The sequence below is a fragment of the Mesoplodon densirostris genome, chromosome 9 (assembly GCF_025265405.1).
Source record: "Mesoplodon densirostris isolate mMesDen1 chromosome 9, mMesDen1 primary haplotype, whole genome shotgun sequence".
NCBI lineage: Eukaryota > Metazoa > Chordata > Mammalia > Artiodactyla > Ziphiidae > Mesoplodon > Mesoplodon densirostris.
This window is the reverse complement of record NC_082669.1, coordinates 98,942,447-98,956,788: the sequence shown is the minus strand read 5'-3', so window position 1 is coordinate 98,956,788 and position 14,342 is coordinate 98,942,447. Positions and strand designations below refer to the sequence as shown.

General features: G+C 36.9%; 1 protein-coding gene across 2 annotated transcripts in view; it reads right to left on the bottom strand.

The window, feature by feature from the left end:
* Nucleotides 1-14,342, bottom strand: part of TRIM24 (tripartite motif containing 24) — a 96,494-nt gene that overhangs the window by 15,286 nt on the left and 66,866 nt on the right. Inside the window, exons 8-11 of one of the 2 annotated variants that reach the window (XM_060108160.1) lie at nt 13,909-14,026; nt 11,121-11,389; nt 6,064-6,237; nt 2,296-2,469 (exon numbers count right to left, since the gene is read on the bottom strand). In XM_060108160.1, coding sequence (XP_059964143.1) covers nt 2,296-2,469; nt 6,064-6,237; nt 11,121-11,389; nt 13,909-14,026 — 735 coding nt within the window. The remainder of the gene's footprint in view (nt 1-2,295; nt 2,470-6,063; nt 6,238-11,120; nt 11,390-13,908; nt 14,027-14,342) is intronic. The other variant, XM_060108161.1, reaches the window with a different exon arrangement.

The following is a 14,342-nucleotide window of genomic DNA, read 5'->3' as shown; positions in this document are numbered from 1 at the left end:
TTTTGTGATTAAAATCCAATAGTTCCAGCTTTTCTCAATCAAGATTCTCCAAGAGAATTAAGTCCTACAGTCCGAGGGCATAGACTGTATATAATGAATTTACTTCTCAACTCTGCATCTAGAATGGTTCTAGTTATGAACCATCCTTGGGAGGACTGAGGAAATAGTCACTCAAATCAGTTTCTTTATTCTGTGGTTCAGATGAGGAATTTCAGTTGAGAAAGCTGGTGGACAAAGGGTCATCTGTATCTGAGGACTGCAGAGGAAAATTTACTTTCTGTGGGTCCTCTTTCAGTAGGGGAAGGAGGAAGTACACAGGGTTATTTATGTTTAATATTCTTTGGGCACTACCCTGGCCAATACTTTTCAGAGAGTGCAAAAAGTACTGGAATAACTAAATTTGTTAGATCTTAATGTAAAAAAAGTTATTTACATTGTGGAATAATCCTAAAAGCTAAAATAAAATTATAGGAATGACACAAAAAAAGCTTCCTATCGATCGCCTATGCATGAAAAATACATGTACTCTACCCATTTAAAGTATAAACAATTATTTTAAAAATGAAATAACTCTGGTAAGGTTAATGATGCAACTTTTAGGAAATATTAGTTGATCTCAGTAACTTGAAAAACAAACTAAATAATACAAAATTTTAGATTCCTTCACATCCTACAAGATTTCTTAAAAGTTTTTAATGTCTGTATGAGTGATTACCTTAAGCTTATAAGATGAGAAAAGGTAAAACAAGTATCAACTTATGTATAAAGATTTGTTTATTCAATGTTATATTTTCTGCCTTTGAAAAAGATTTTTTAAAAAGTCATACTAGGGCTTCCCTGGTGGCGCAGTGGTTGAGAGTCCGCCTGTCGATGCCGGGGACACGGGCTCGTGCCCCGGTCCGGGAAGATCCCACATGGCGCGGAGCAGCTAGGCCCGTGAGCCATGGCCGCTGAGCCTGCGCGTCCGGAGCCTGTGCTCCGCAACGGGAGAGGCCACAATAGTGAGAGGCCCGAGGACAGCAAAAAAAAAAAAAAAAAAAAAAAAAGTCATACTGACAAACAGCTTAGAGGGTAAATGTGTTTAATTTAAATAAAAATGAAATCAGAGGTAATTTTGCACTGGTTAGTAAATGTTATCATTTCTATTATTATTATTATGATTTTTATTTGAGGGGAGCTTTTCCTGTGCCAGGCACTGGGCTTTACTTGCATTAGCTCATTGAGTCTGTTTTTTTTTTTTTTTAACGTCTTTATTGGAGTGTAATTGCTTTACAGTGGTGTGTTAGTTTCTGCTTTATAACAAAGTGAATCAGCTATACATATACATATATCCCCATATCTCCTCCCTCTTGCATCTCCCTCCCTCCCACCCACCCTATCCCACCCCTCTAGGTGGTCACAAAGCACCGAGCTGATCTCCCTGTGCTATGCGGCTGCTTCCCCCTAGCTATCTATTTTACGTTTGGTAGTGTATATAAGTCCATGCCACTCCCTCACTTCATCCCAGCTTACCCTTCCCCCTCCCCATGTCCTCAAGTCCATTCTCTAGTAGGTCTGCGTATTTATTCCTGTCCTGCCCTTAGGTTCTGCCCTTCAGAACTAATTTTTTTTTTGATTCCATATATACGTGTTAGCATACGGTATTTGTTTTTCTCTTCCTGACTTACTTCACTCTGTATGACAGACTCTAGGTCCATCCACCTCACTACAAATAACTCAATTTCGTTTCTTTTTATGGCTGAGTAATATTCCATTGTATATATGTGCCACATCTTCTTTATCCATTCATCTGTCGATGGACACTTAGGTTGCTTCCATGTCCTGGCTATTGTAAACAGTGCTGCAATGAACATTGTGGTACATGACTCTTTGAATTATGGTTTTCTCAGGGTACATTTCTATTATTAAACTTGTCTCCACCTCTTCTGGTGTCTTAAATGTTAGACTCCCTCTCTAACCTTATTCTATTGTAATGTATCACATTCCAGCAATTCAACCTTCCAGTACCTCCTCCCATGTCCTCACCCCTTCCTTCCCAGCTTAGATTCCATAATCCATCACCATAATCATTCATTTACAAACACTTTAACTCCAGTGCCCTGAAAGACATTCTGTGGTATGTTCAAGTGCTAATCTTTTTATTATTCCTGCTGTTACCATATTTCTAAAGGATAAAAACAACTTCTAAACACAAACGCACAGCCTATAATCCAACAAACCCATGCCTTTTACCAGATCCAAGTTTACTTAAAATTTTCGAAACAGGTTCTTAGTATAAATTTTATGTATACTTACATCTGGAAGAGAAGGAAGATTATAGGGACCTCCCACGGGTGAGCTCAAATCAATCATGGGCGACCCAAAAGCCTTTCCATCATATCCTGCTGCACTAGTAATGGTGGGGCTGGAAGGAGTAGAGGACGTGCTGTTGGCAGCGGAGGGGGTGGCCTGCCCGCTGCTGACCTGCCACTGTGGTAGCAAGAAGGAAAGAAGGAAGGTGGTCTATCAGCAGGCCTGTAACATAAAATGTCCAGCTAATCCCTGTTCCAGACACAACACAAAGTAAAAGACACAGCCTGCTATTTGAATTCAACTGTAATTTTAATGGAAAGGGGAGAGGACACAAGTATATATGATTTTCATGAATCCTGTCCAAACATAAAAAATAAAAAGAACTGATTTTTACCAGAAGACAACAGTTAGTATTCACGAGAAAACCACAGCACCCAATCTTGGAAAGCTTACACATACTGGAAAAGAAATACAAACATGTACAAAGCAGCTTCAAGGTAAAGATGGAGGGCTGAAAACATACGTTTTCTTCTGTCCCCACCTGATACACCTGAAAGTAAAGTGACAATTAAGGGATTTTTTTTTTAAAAAAGGCATTGACCTATAAAGACAAAGAAAACAGGGGAGAAGACAGAAATCACATTTTGGAAGCTGGAAGGCAAATGGACAAAAAGCAAATGAATTAGTCATAGTCAATTGGATAAAGCTGAAATCTAAGCTGGCAGTGGGAAAAATAGAGAAGCAAATCAGTATATATTGCAGAACCCCTAAGAGCTTGGGAATTAGAAGCATAAGAGGTGAAACTGGGGCTAAAAACAGGATGGTCTGTTGAGAGTATGTTTAAGAAGGATGAAATCTCACGTTCGTTTCCTACTTTACCTGTAGCTACCCCAAGATAATAAGGACTACCTCCACCTCTGCAAAAGAAGGCTGGAAATTAATTTTCTAGAATAGGTAAAACAGTCTTTGGGCTGACGAGCATCAGGCTCAGCTGAAGGCAGAAGTATTGCACTTGGGCTTCCCCAGTGGCACAGTGGTTAAGTATCCGTCTGCCAATGCAGGGTACATGGGTTTGAGCCCTGGTCCGGGAAGATCCCACATGCCACGGAGCAACTAAGCCCATGCGCCACAACTACTGAGCTTGCGCTCTAGAGCCCGTGAGCCACAACTACTGAGCCCACGTGCCACAACTACTGAAGCCCACGTGCCTAGAGCCTGTGCTCCGCCACAAGAGAAGCCACCGAAATGAGAAGCCGGCACACCGCAAGGAAGAGTAGCCCCCGCTCGCCACGGCTAGAGAAAGCCCACGTGCAGCAAAAAAGACCAAAACTAAATTAATTAATTAATTAATTAATTAATTAAGAAAAAAAAAAGAAGCATTGCACTGAAAATGACGAGTAAGAAACCATACACACACTGAATGCCGAGGTTCCTGCCCACTCTGCCTCCGGCCTGCTAACAATCTTCTTCCCCCAGCTGGCTTCAATGAGCAGCCAGGTCCTGCATTTCAGGCATGAAACAGAAAGATCTTTTGGGAATTGGACCACTACCTATAAACAGTGACATTAGTAACTCTCCTAATAAAGACGCCTAGCAGCCCTCATGTAAGAGTGAAATTCAGCAATCAAACGTTAGCCCCACACCCTGGCTTTCGGGTTTTTTTTTCTCTAAACACCCATTTCTCATATACAAACAGGTAATTAAGCATCAACAAACATCTGAGGAAACTCTTTGTCATTTATGTTAGAGGCTGAAATAAACACATTAATAAAGGAATGCTATAGGGTATACAGAGATGAACCATGCTGCTATAGGGTATACAGAGATGAACCATGCTGCTATCTATACTTTACTTTGAAACCTATCAAAAAATGAGAAGGTTTGATTGACAGATGGATGGATAAATGGGTATATGGATAATAAGTGAGAAGGCAAATAGAGCAATCTGTCCCCTATACAACTCTTTCAACTTACTATGTTTGAAAATTTTTATAATAAAATATTGGGGGGAAAAAAGCCACTAAGAGGTATCTTAAGACTATACAGGGGAAAAAACTCCCAAACTCAGTTTCATTTATATATGGACTACACAATATAGAGTGACAGTGATGGAAATATTCTAACTTTGAAAAATCTAATTTACATGCTCCACTGAAAAAACTAAAAAACCCTGTGAATATGAATGTCATCTTTACCACCTACCCACCCCTCGTATCCATCCACCTGTCTGTGTCTCTCTATCTTCCTCCTACCCTCCCCAGAATAAGCAGTTACAGTTGATGTGTATCTTTCCAGGTTTTGTCTATATATATGAGATTTAAAAAACAAAAACAAAACCACAAAATTGAGAATAACTCACAAAAAAATCCGACAAAGTTTTTTGCCGTGTAATATACTTTGGAGATCATATATAGATTACTGCCTTTTCTTAATAGCCAAAAAGCATTTCCACTGTACAAGTATACTATAATTTGTTAAGCTACTCTTATCAATTAAAACAAATTCCCCATTATCTTTTATCCTAGCTTGTTCATTTATTCATTCATGTTTAGACTTTTGACCAGGAAACATTTTTAAAAACCTTCTTAGAGTGCATGTCTACCCATTAAAAATAATACATAGGGAATACGTGAGGAAACATTTGAGTACCCAGAATGTGCCAGGTGCTTTTATATACACTAGCACTAAGTCTCAGCACAACTCTGCAAGGTACTCACTCACTCTATAGTGGGGGCAAAGGAGATTTTAAAGAGTACACTTGTACAAGGCCACAGAAGTATTAGGAAAATAAACAGAATTTAAGACCAAACTGCAGTCTGGTCCCTTTTCATCTCACCTCTAATGATGAAACAGAGATAGGTATAAATTTTATTGAAAATAATTAAAATATTATTTTAGAAAGTATTAATATTTTATCAAAACTAAACAAATTATAAACATATACACACACTCTTAGTATATGTACTTTTAGAATATTACTTTCAAATCATTTGATTAAAATGAATGTCACAGAATTATGGGAATAGCATCATATTCTTTATTTCGGTCTTGGCAAAAAAATTAAACTGAAATCAATCTACTAGTCGTAAGCTGGAAAGGCTTGACACAAGTACTTGGAGAAGATAAAGCACTGGGAGAACTTTTTAAAACAGTGTAATACCTAAAAAATATTTTTACCTGAAAAACACTAAGAATATATATATATAATATATATAATATATATTATAAATTTATATAATACAAATATAAATTATAACTTAAACATTAAACCTTCTAAGAGTCAATATATAACCTTAAATATTAAACTTTATCAGATGTATATGTACTACATATTAAAACTGTGTGATACTAAGGTTTGTGTCCAAGAAGTCTCCCTGAAACACTTTGAAGATTTTTTTATTGGTCTCTCTTTAAGTATGCAATCTGTATTTGTTAGAATAATTCTGTCTTAGGAAATTTAATGCACTCACCTAAAAGCTACACACATTAACAATGAAAAATTCATACCTATGACTCACCGATTATCCTGATCCTTCACTTCTGTAGAAGTGGCTTGATTTCTCTTGTTAATTACAAAGCATCAAGATCCTTTCTCTTAGCTTTGCCTCTCTCTATAGGGCAGTCTGTAATAAACTTTGTAATCCACATTTATTTAAAAAAGGAAAAAGCTTACTCTTGCTCTTTATCACCATTGCTCTATCCATAAATTCAATGTGATTTGGAAGTAGAGAGAAGCAGAATAAGCAACTGTGGAGAAGTAAATATATATACCTGTTTTATGGCTTGTTGAGCCAGGAAAGCCATCTGCAGGGGGTTGGGCTTTATTGCTTGTCGTGGCGCATTCTGGTTTGGCGGATATCTTAGCTGTTGAGGATGAGGAGGAAGAACTGGTCCATTGGGTTTGGGGCTATGATTTTGAAAATTTATCAAACGTGGAGGAGGTTGCTGGAAAAAAAGAAATTCAACCAACTCAGTGACAATCATCTCCTGAAAGACAAAGTGTAAAGAACTCCATTTTATAACTTTTACAGAAAGACAGCAATTCTGTCACAGATGAATCATTTATTAAAATTACAGTAAGGGTACGGGGGGAGGGGACAGCCTTCCAGAATGTGTATAAGCAATTTAAAGAAAAGAAGTTTTATTAGGAAAGATCCTTGGGAGAGGATTTTCCAGCTGCAAGTAGGTTAAACTAGGATTAGATCTACGCCACACTGGGAAGTAGGGAAAATCTGTCTTTGGTATTCTTCTAAGTCCCTGATGATTATATTCTACAAAGAATTGCCCTCTTCAATCTTCCTAAAATAATGTGATGGTAGAATAATTACTAACATTTACTGAGTAGTTATTACACGTCAGGTACTACTTTAAGTGCTTTACATGTGTTAACCCATTTAAGCTTCACAATGATCCACTAAGGTAGAGATTACCTCTGTTTTACCAAAAAGGTAACTGAGATATAGAGAATTTAAATAACTTGTCCAAGATTAACAAAGATAGGAGGAATGGAGCTGAGATTTGAACTCAAGTCCTCTGGCGCCAAGCAGTAAAACATAAATAATGAACAGATGAATATTAATAACATTTAAAAATTAATGAATCGGATCTTATTGAGATCAAACTATGTGCCAGGCATTGTGACTGGCATTTTACATATGTTATCTCATTATTACCCTCTCCTCATTTTACATATTAGGACACTAAACATTAAAAAGCTGGGATAACTTGAAAAAAGTCACACGGCTCATTAAAGGCAGCACTAAGGCTTTAATCCAAAACTAGTCTGCCATTTCATTACCCAAACATGTTTTGGTGTTTAGCTGGGGGTTAAGGTACTAATTACAGCTCAGAGGATGAGTCTCTCTAAAAGCAAATAGATTTTGAAAGGACACCCTTCAAGGACAACACTGGTTGATTATAGGGCAGGTAGGGGCTGGGAAGGCAAGCCTAGTTTGCTCAATAAATGCTAGCCCTAGAAACTGAGACCAGTGTTCTAGAAAAAGGTAACCGTATATGCCAGTCTCACCTTGACTACCCAATTCTCTCTAAGGTTGGCAACTTATTGCAAAGTAAATACTTATTTTCAGGCTATCTTAACTGCATATGAATAAGAACTTCTCAGAAAGGGAACTATTAACTCCCACACTCAAGGTGGGAAAAATAAATGTGAAATTTATAAAGGCTGAAAGAGCAACATCTTAAACTTTGACACTGTGAAGGCAGACAGCCATAAAGTGTAGCTCTGCCCTCCTTTTGTTCTTTTCCTTCTCCCATTTTTGGAATTCATCTCCTTTCCTGGGTAAATTACTTCTCTTTCCCCTCTCTTGAAAATTAGTTGGCACTGGGTTCACCGTCAATAACTTTCAAGAGTGAACAGCAATTACAGACCCAATGAAAAGTAGATTTAGACACTATTTCAAGATCAAGGGAAATTCTTGAAATTCTATTCTTCTGGGTGAAGAACAGAAAAATATTAGAGAAAAAGAGAAAATGAAAAAATCTTATAGAAGCGTAAGCCTGAAGCCACAGCAATTCTCTTTGATTCTTCTATTAAAGTTTTGTGACTTGAAGGGTTTTATATCATAGAAACACAAACAGAGAAGAACTGGGGAATCATAGTGGAAAACTTCTAAGTTAATCAAAGAGACAATTTTTTAAAAAGTGGAAAAGCACCCAAAATGATCCTTAAGGGAGAACAAAAGTAGTTATAGAAGTCTTTTGCATACCCCTGCCCTGAGATGTATATATTGATTCAGTCAAGAAATGACACTTGATGCCAGAGTACTGTACTCTGTGAAAAATCAGTGTGGGACTGGATGTTGACTCTCCCATCAAGGAATCCCAGTGTGGTAAGATGTAAGGTGATTTTTCTTTCCTCTCCCAAACTGTTATAGTTGATTGAGTTAATTTCTAAGAACCCTGTGACAGGAAAAGCAACTTGAAAGAATAAGACTAGCAACTAGTTATGAGCATAAAAGAAATAGCAAAAACAGTGCTATTTTAATTAAATGGAATCAATTAATTTGCAAGAAGGAAAAAAGGGAGAGAATAGAGAATTGAGAGCTCAAGCAAACTGACATATAATCATCACTATCCTCACCTTCACTCTAAATACTTCTATTATTACAGGTTTTAGTTTTATTCTAGGTCAGTATAACCATGAAGCATAGCAGATGTCCTTCTAACATCCACCCACTGTTTAGGAAATTAATGTATACATATGAATGAGAGTTATCTCCAGAGCAGTAAATCTAGCCCGGGAGTGACAACCATTATGTATAAAATAACATACTTAGATCTAACAAACTTAGACCTGTCCATTAGAGTATGACAGAGTATACCGTACACCGCTCAATAAACAGAGATGCATAATGTTTATCAAGTTTGTACCACTCAGTCACATAACTATGTATTCTAGCTCTGTATCACACAACTCTTTAATCATTCAGATTACACTGCTAATCTTCAGAAGAAGAAACAGGGAACTATTGTATAAGTGATTTTTAGAAGCAGGCCTTTAAATTGACCTGGGTCCTATTGGATAGATGTAGAGTATGATTTGAACACACCCACAAAGAGGTACACATACACCCTGCTTACAGACAGATATTTTCCCACATATGTATGCAAATAAACTGTTAGAAAACTAAGAAAGCAGGTGGGTACGGCAGTGTGAAAGTTTACAGATGAGGGAAAATTGATGAGTGAAAAATGTAGGAGTGGGTATTTGGTACAGAAAAGATAAAATGAGAGATGAGAGTACTGAAAGGAAGCTCAGGAGCCACTGAGAGGAGACAAGAAGAGCGGTGTGTGAGGTAATGACCAAAAGGTGAGAAAATTACTTTACAGTTGACCTTTGAACAACACAACATGGGTTTGAACTGTGTAGGTTCACCTAGACATGGATTTTTTTCAATAGTGAATACTTCAGTACCACACAATCTGTGGTTGGCTGAATCCTCAGATGCAGAACAGTGGATATGGAGGAACCACAGAGAGAGAGGGCCAACTATCAGTTATACGTGGATTTTCAACTATATGGAGGGTTAGTGCTTCTAACCCCTGCATTGTTCAAGGGTCAAATGTATTGATAAGTGGGAAAATTAGGCTGCATAATAAAGACTGTACGTTATATATATCATATAGCAGTAAATCCTAGAGAGAAATAGTAAGATCAAAAGCAAATTTCTGAGATAAGCAGGCTAAAGGCTCGATCAAGGTCACTTCTGGTTTGTCACTGCTTATATAAAAAACTGTTTGAGAATGTGACCAAGTCACGTAGTATCTATTAAAACACCTCAGTTCTTCCCTCCTTAGTGAAAAGGGAATTAATACAAATGATGGATTTATCTTATTTCAGGTTAAGTATTAAATAAAAAACCACCTTTAACATCTCTCGGACACTTAAGATAAATAACAATCATGCAAATGCTTAGCACTCATCACTCGACAAGTAATTATTTTCTCTCTCTTTTCCTCTTCACATTCATCTTCAGAACAATTTGGGTGCCCTGCAGTCTACCTGCAACATGTCACCCTGCAGCCTGCAGAGGTAGTGACAAAATTATTCCTCAATTTTCTTAACAAAATCTCAACGCTGCCAGTTGCACTCCTGATATCGAAAGCGTACATGTCTTTTCCCATTGAACCCTCACCAAACAAAGACCTCTTAAATTGCTTGTTATTTACTTCCTTTTAAAACCTGGGTTAAAACAAAGTTCAAGAGGAATAATCAACTGGTCATACTAATATTCTCCTGGATTTGACATGCCTTCTTAATCAAATTACTAGACAGCCATAAACTTCAAATACATCACACCTCAGGCCTTCACAGAAGCAATTTAACAAAATCAGTATCTACATATGCCCACAACTTTTATTCAGGGTTGAAAGAAGAGTCCTATGAAAATCATCTGTTTTGTAAAACTGCTACCAAAAAATGCTATTATGCCATTTAATTGCTTTTTTCATAAAGAACCACATTATATATTCCTATTAGTCCTAGAAAAATACTAGTAAAAAATTTCTACTCTAATGGCATGCTCCTTTTAATCAAATAATATAGATATTATTCCTGTTTCTTTTTTGTCTGGCTGACAAAAAACTGAGCTAGGTCTTGCTCTCAAGCATAATGACCTTAACCCTTAGCATAACCCTTAGCCTAGCTCTGCACGCTTTATTTGAGTATTCTTAACACTTACTAATCCCTCTGCCATTTCATTTGTGTCATTTACTGTAAATCAGTTCAAATTCTTCTGAGAAATAGGGAATATAAATTAATAAATAAAAGTAACTGAAAATAACAATTTGTATGGATTAAAATAAGAATGGTTCATGGAACATTTGCTCAGAAATAAAGTTTGAAAATGGTAGACTTCTAACGAATCACACCCTTGCCCTTTTCTATTTCATTTTGTCCTAGTTTCTAAGATGCAATGTGGTTTTCTAAACACTGCATCCTTACACAGAACAGATAACCTAAAGTATTAGTCGTCCTGAAGCACTAATATAAGAATCATGAATTACAGGTACACAACTTTTCCCATCAATCATATGCATTGGTTATTTAGGAATGGAATCATTTATCCTCTTATAATCTGAAGATGAAAGAGAGCAGATGAGAATAGATGTCCCAATTAAATAAACCATTAATTCCTTTTTGAGAAGGGCTAAAATCTAGAGTTAAATCAGGGATCCTTAATGTGATAAATTTTTATAAATTCATATATTTAAGTCATGGATGAAAGATGCCTTGGTTATTTTAGGAGCTGCTGAATACAACTGTACTATAATTATCTAAGTTAGGACAGGCCTGCTTCCAAATTTACCTGATGAGAGATGGAAGGTTGCTGGATGGGCCCCTGCATTCTAGGGTTTGGTAAACCCACAGGTGCTGGCCTCCGTTGCACCTGTTGCCTCTGAGCCATTACCTGTTGCTGCATATGCTGGAGTCGTAATTGAGCTAGGCTGATCTGTGTTGGAAACTTGGATAACTGGTTTGAAGATAAACCACCTGGTGGCTGTGAATTCTGTTCCATGACAGGATTCTGCTTAGGCATTTGTGGTTGACTCTCTTTATCTTCGATTACTAAAGAACCTAGTTAAAGAGAAAAGGTTAAGTTCTAAATATTTTCTGGTAGTGAAATACCATATTTTGTAGGGTTATTTTTACTGATCTTCAGAATTGCCAAGGAACTTCTTTTTCTCTCAGGAACCCTTTATACTCTTAAAAATAGAAACCCCAAAGAGCTTCTGTTTATGTAGGTTCTATCAATCAAAATTTATCATATTCGAAACTAAAAATGAGAATTAAAAACATTTTTCCTCACTAATTCATTTAAAAGTGACAAGCCATAATAACACATTTTTATGAAAAAATACTTATTTTCAAAAAAATGTAGTGAAGAGTGGCGCTATTTTACATTTTCGAACATCTCTTTAAATGTCTGGCTTAATAGCTGAACTCTCATACCTGTTTCTGTATTATCTAATATATTGTTTAAATATATGAAGAAAATCCAGCCATACATGGATATGTACTTGGAAACGGGAGGCCTCTGTCATCACCTGAAGGAGCCTCAGACCCTACTTTGAGGACTGCTGTTGCATATCAAAACAAAACAAGCAAACCTGACATTGGATCTAAAAACAATACCACAGTATTTCTGATTTAGTTATCTCTCAAGTTCTTTACACCTTCACAGAGTATACTGTTAGTTCTCTGATGGAGAATACTCTGCCTTATAACTATACTGTTAGAGTTTAAAGGTACCTCTAACAGGTGTGGTCCAAGTATAAGGCAAAGCTTGATTTCTTCAACAGCAGAGACTCAGTTAAATGTTTCTGATTTAATAAACATATGCATCCTAAAAAATAGTTATCATTCATTAAATACTTACTCTGTATTAGATACTGCGACAGTAGGTCTATGTATATTGTTAAAGTCCTCTGTACAGATAAGGGATTTAAGGTTCAGAGAGATTGAACAACTTACCCAAAGTCACAAAGACGCTAACTGAATATTCATCCAAATCAACATTTTTCCCTTGCAGTCTTCTATAACATGTTTCTCAGAAGCCATAAATAAACAAGTTTGGGAAACTTGTCTCCTTAGAAGATTTAAAATGTAAATCTCATTGTAAATGGCAATTTACAGAGCTGTATAGGACAGCTCTGAGAAGTCCTACAGTAAAGGATATTGTTTTACAAACTCCTCACAAACAGATGTTTTTGTTTTTGCTGTAGACTTATCTATATATATATATCTTATATATCCATTTATGTGTATACAGTTACACATATTCTTAATTTTATTTATGTTTACATTATGTGGTCTATGTTTTAAATAATATGCTTATAAGTACATATAGTTCTACATATGACTATTTGTGTGGATATATAACTGTGATAGGTTCTCTATATAGCTGCATGTATGGTGGAGGGTAGGAGATAGTTAACTTATACACACGCTTTGTATTAAGATGCTTCTTTTTAGTTACATAGGTGAGAGTGTGTATGATTCCAGTTGCTTGCTATGTATCAATCAATCAATAAATATGTGCTTCTAGACTGAGCTGCAGGAGTCAACTTATGACCTTTCCTTCAAAGGGTCACCATACTACCATTCCTTCTGTTCTTCCCATGTATGAATGAGGTTTGTGTAAGCCTATTTCTTCCTTTCCTGGTGTGTTCTGAGAGCACTGGCTCTCTCTCCAGCCATTTCTTGCTTTCTTACCCAAAATCTAGCTTAGGGAATGAGAGAGCAACCATCTTTCAAGATTTTGAAACAAAGTCAATGAGCCCAAAAACTGTCATCAAAGGGAATACTGGTGGTTGATGAAGAATGTATATGGAATTCTTAAATTTCTGTTTCTACAGTCTCCCTGTGAGAAATTAAGAAAGGAGGCAAAAACTGAAGACTTTTTCTACTAGCACATAATGTAGCAAGTACTGCCTGCAAGGATATTTGATGTTACCAAATGATACCATAATGGTAGTCTCCCTTTGTGATAACTCAGTGCACTCTAGTACTTAAAATTTGGGCACTTATCTGTACGTATGGTGCACTTCAGTTAGGAGGTTAAAAATTATATAATAATTACATAAAAGGCAAAAGAAGAAATGAGAAGTCTTCCCTAGCTAGATAAAGCAAATGAACCATTAGGTGCCTGATGACTGGCTCTCAAGAGTAAGTAAGCCAATAATTGTATGAGAAGTCCTGTTTTAACAGAAAACATTCTAAATATAAAAAATCCTATATTAATGGCAGTCATAAGTCAAGAGTTTTATCAACCATTCTGATAAGTATGTAATTAACAGTACAAGCAAGATTCAATGGGAAAGAAAAAAAAACCTCCTAAATCCAGAAATCTAGACACCCTGTGAGTCAATATAAAGGATGTTTCATATCATCCACATATTTACATGTGTGTTTATATTCATGCATGTGTCACGCATATACACACACTAATGAAATACTAGTGAAAATTCCATGTACTTAAAACAAGATGATAAACACACTTTGGGGGTGGAAGGGAATACATTTTCAATAATCTCATAATCACTAAGAGTTCCAGAAACAAATGGCACTTTGAGAAAATGTACATAACAGCCTACCTAAATTGATAATATTTTGAGCCCAGAAACTAGGATCACAGTGAAATTGGATGGTATTGTTGGTCACTGGGGAAGCATCACACCTTGCTCGCAGGAGGTGCCGTAACCGGTATGTAATCTAGAAGAAAGCAGAGAGACAACTAAACATCAAAATCTTTATTAGCGGGCTTCCCTGGTGGCGCAGTGGTTGAGAGTCCGCCTGCCGATGCAGGGGACGCGGGTTCGTGCCCCGGTCCGGGAGGATCCCACATGCCGCGGAGCGGCTGGGCCCGTGAGCCATGGCCACTGAGTCTGCACGTCCGGAGCCTGTGCTCCGCAACGGGAGAGGCCACAACAGTGAGTGGTCCACGTACCGCCAAAAAAAAAAAAAATCTTTATTAGGCAAATAATTTATTAAGTTCCCAATAAATACACAAAAAATGGTCTCTGTATCA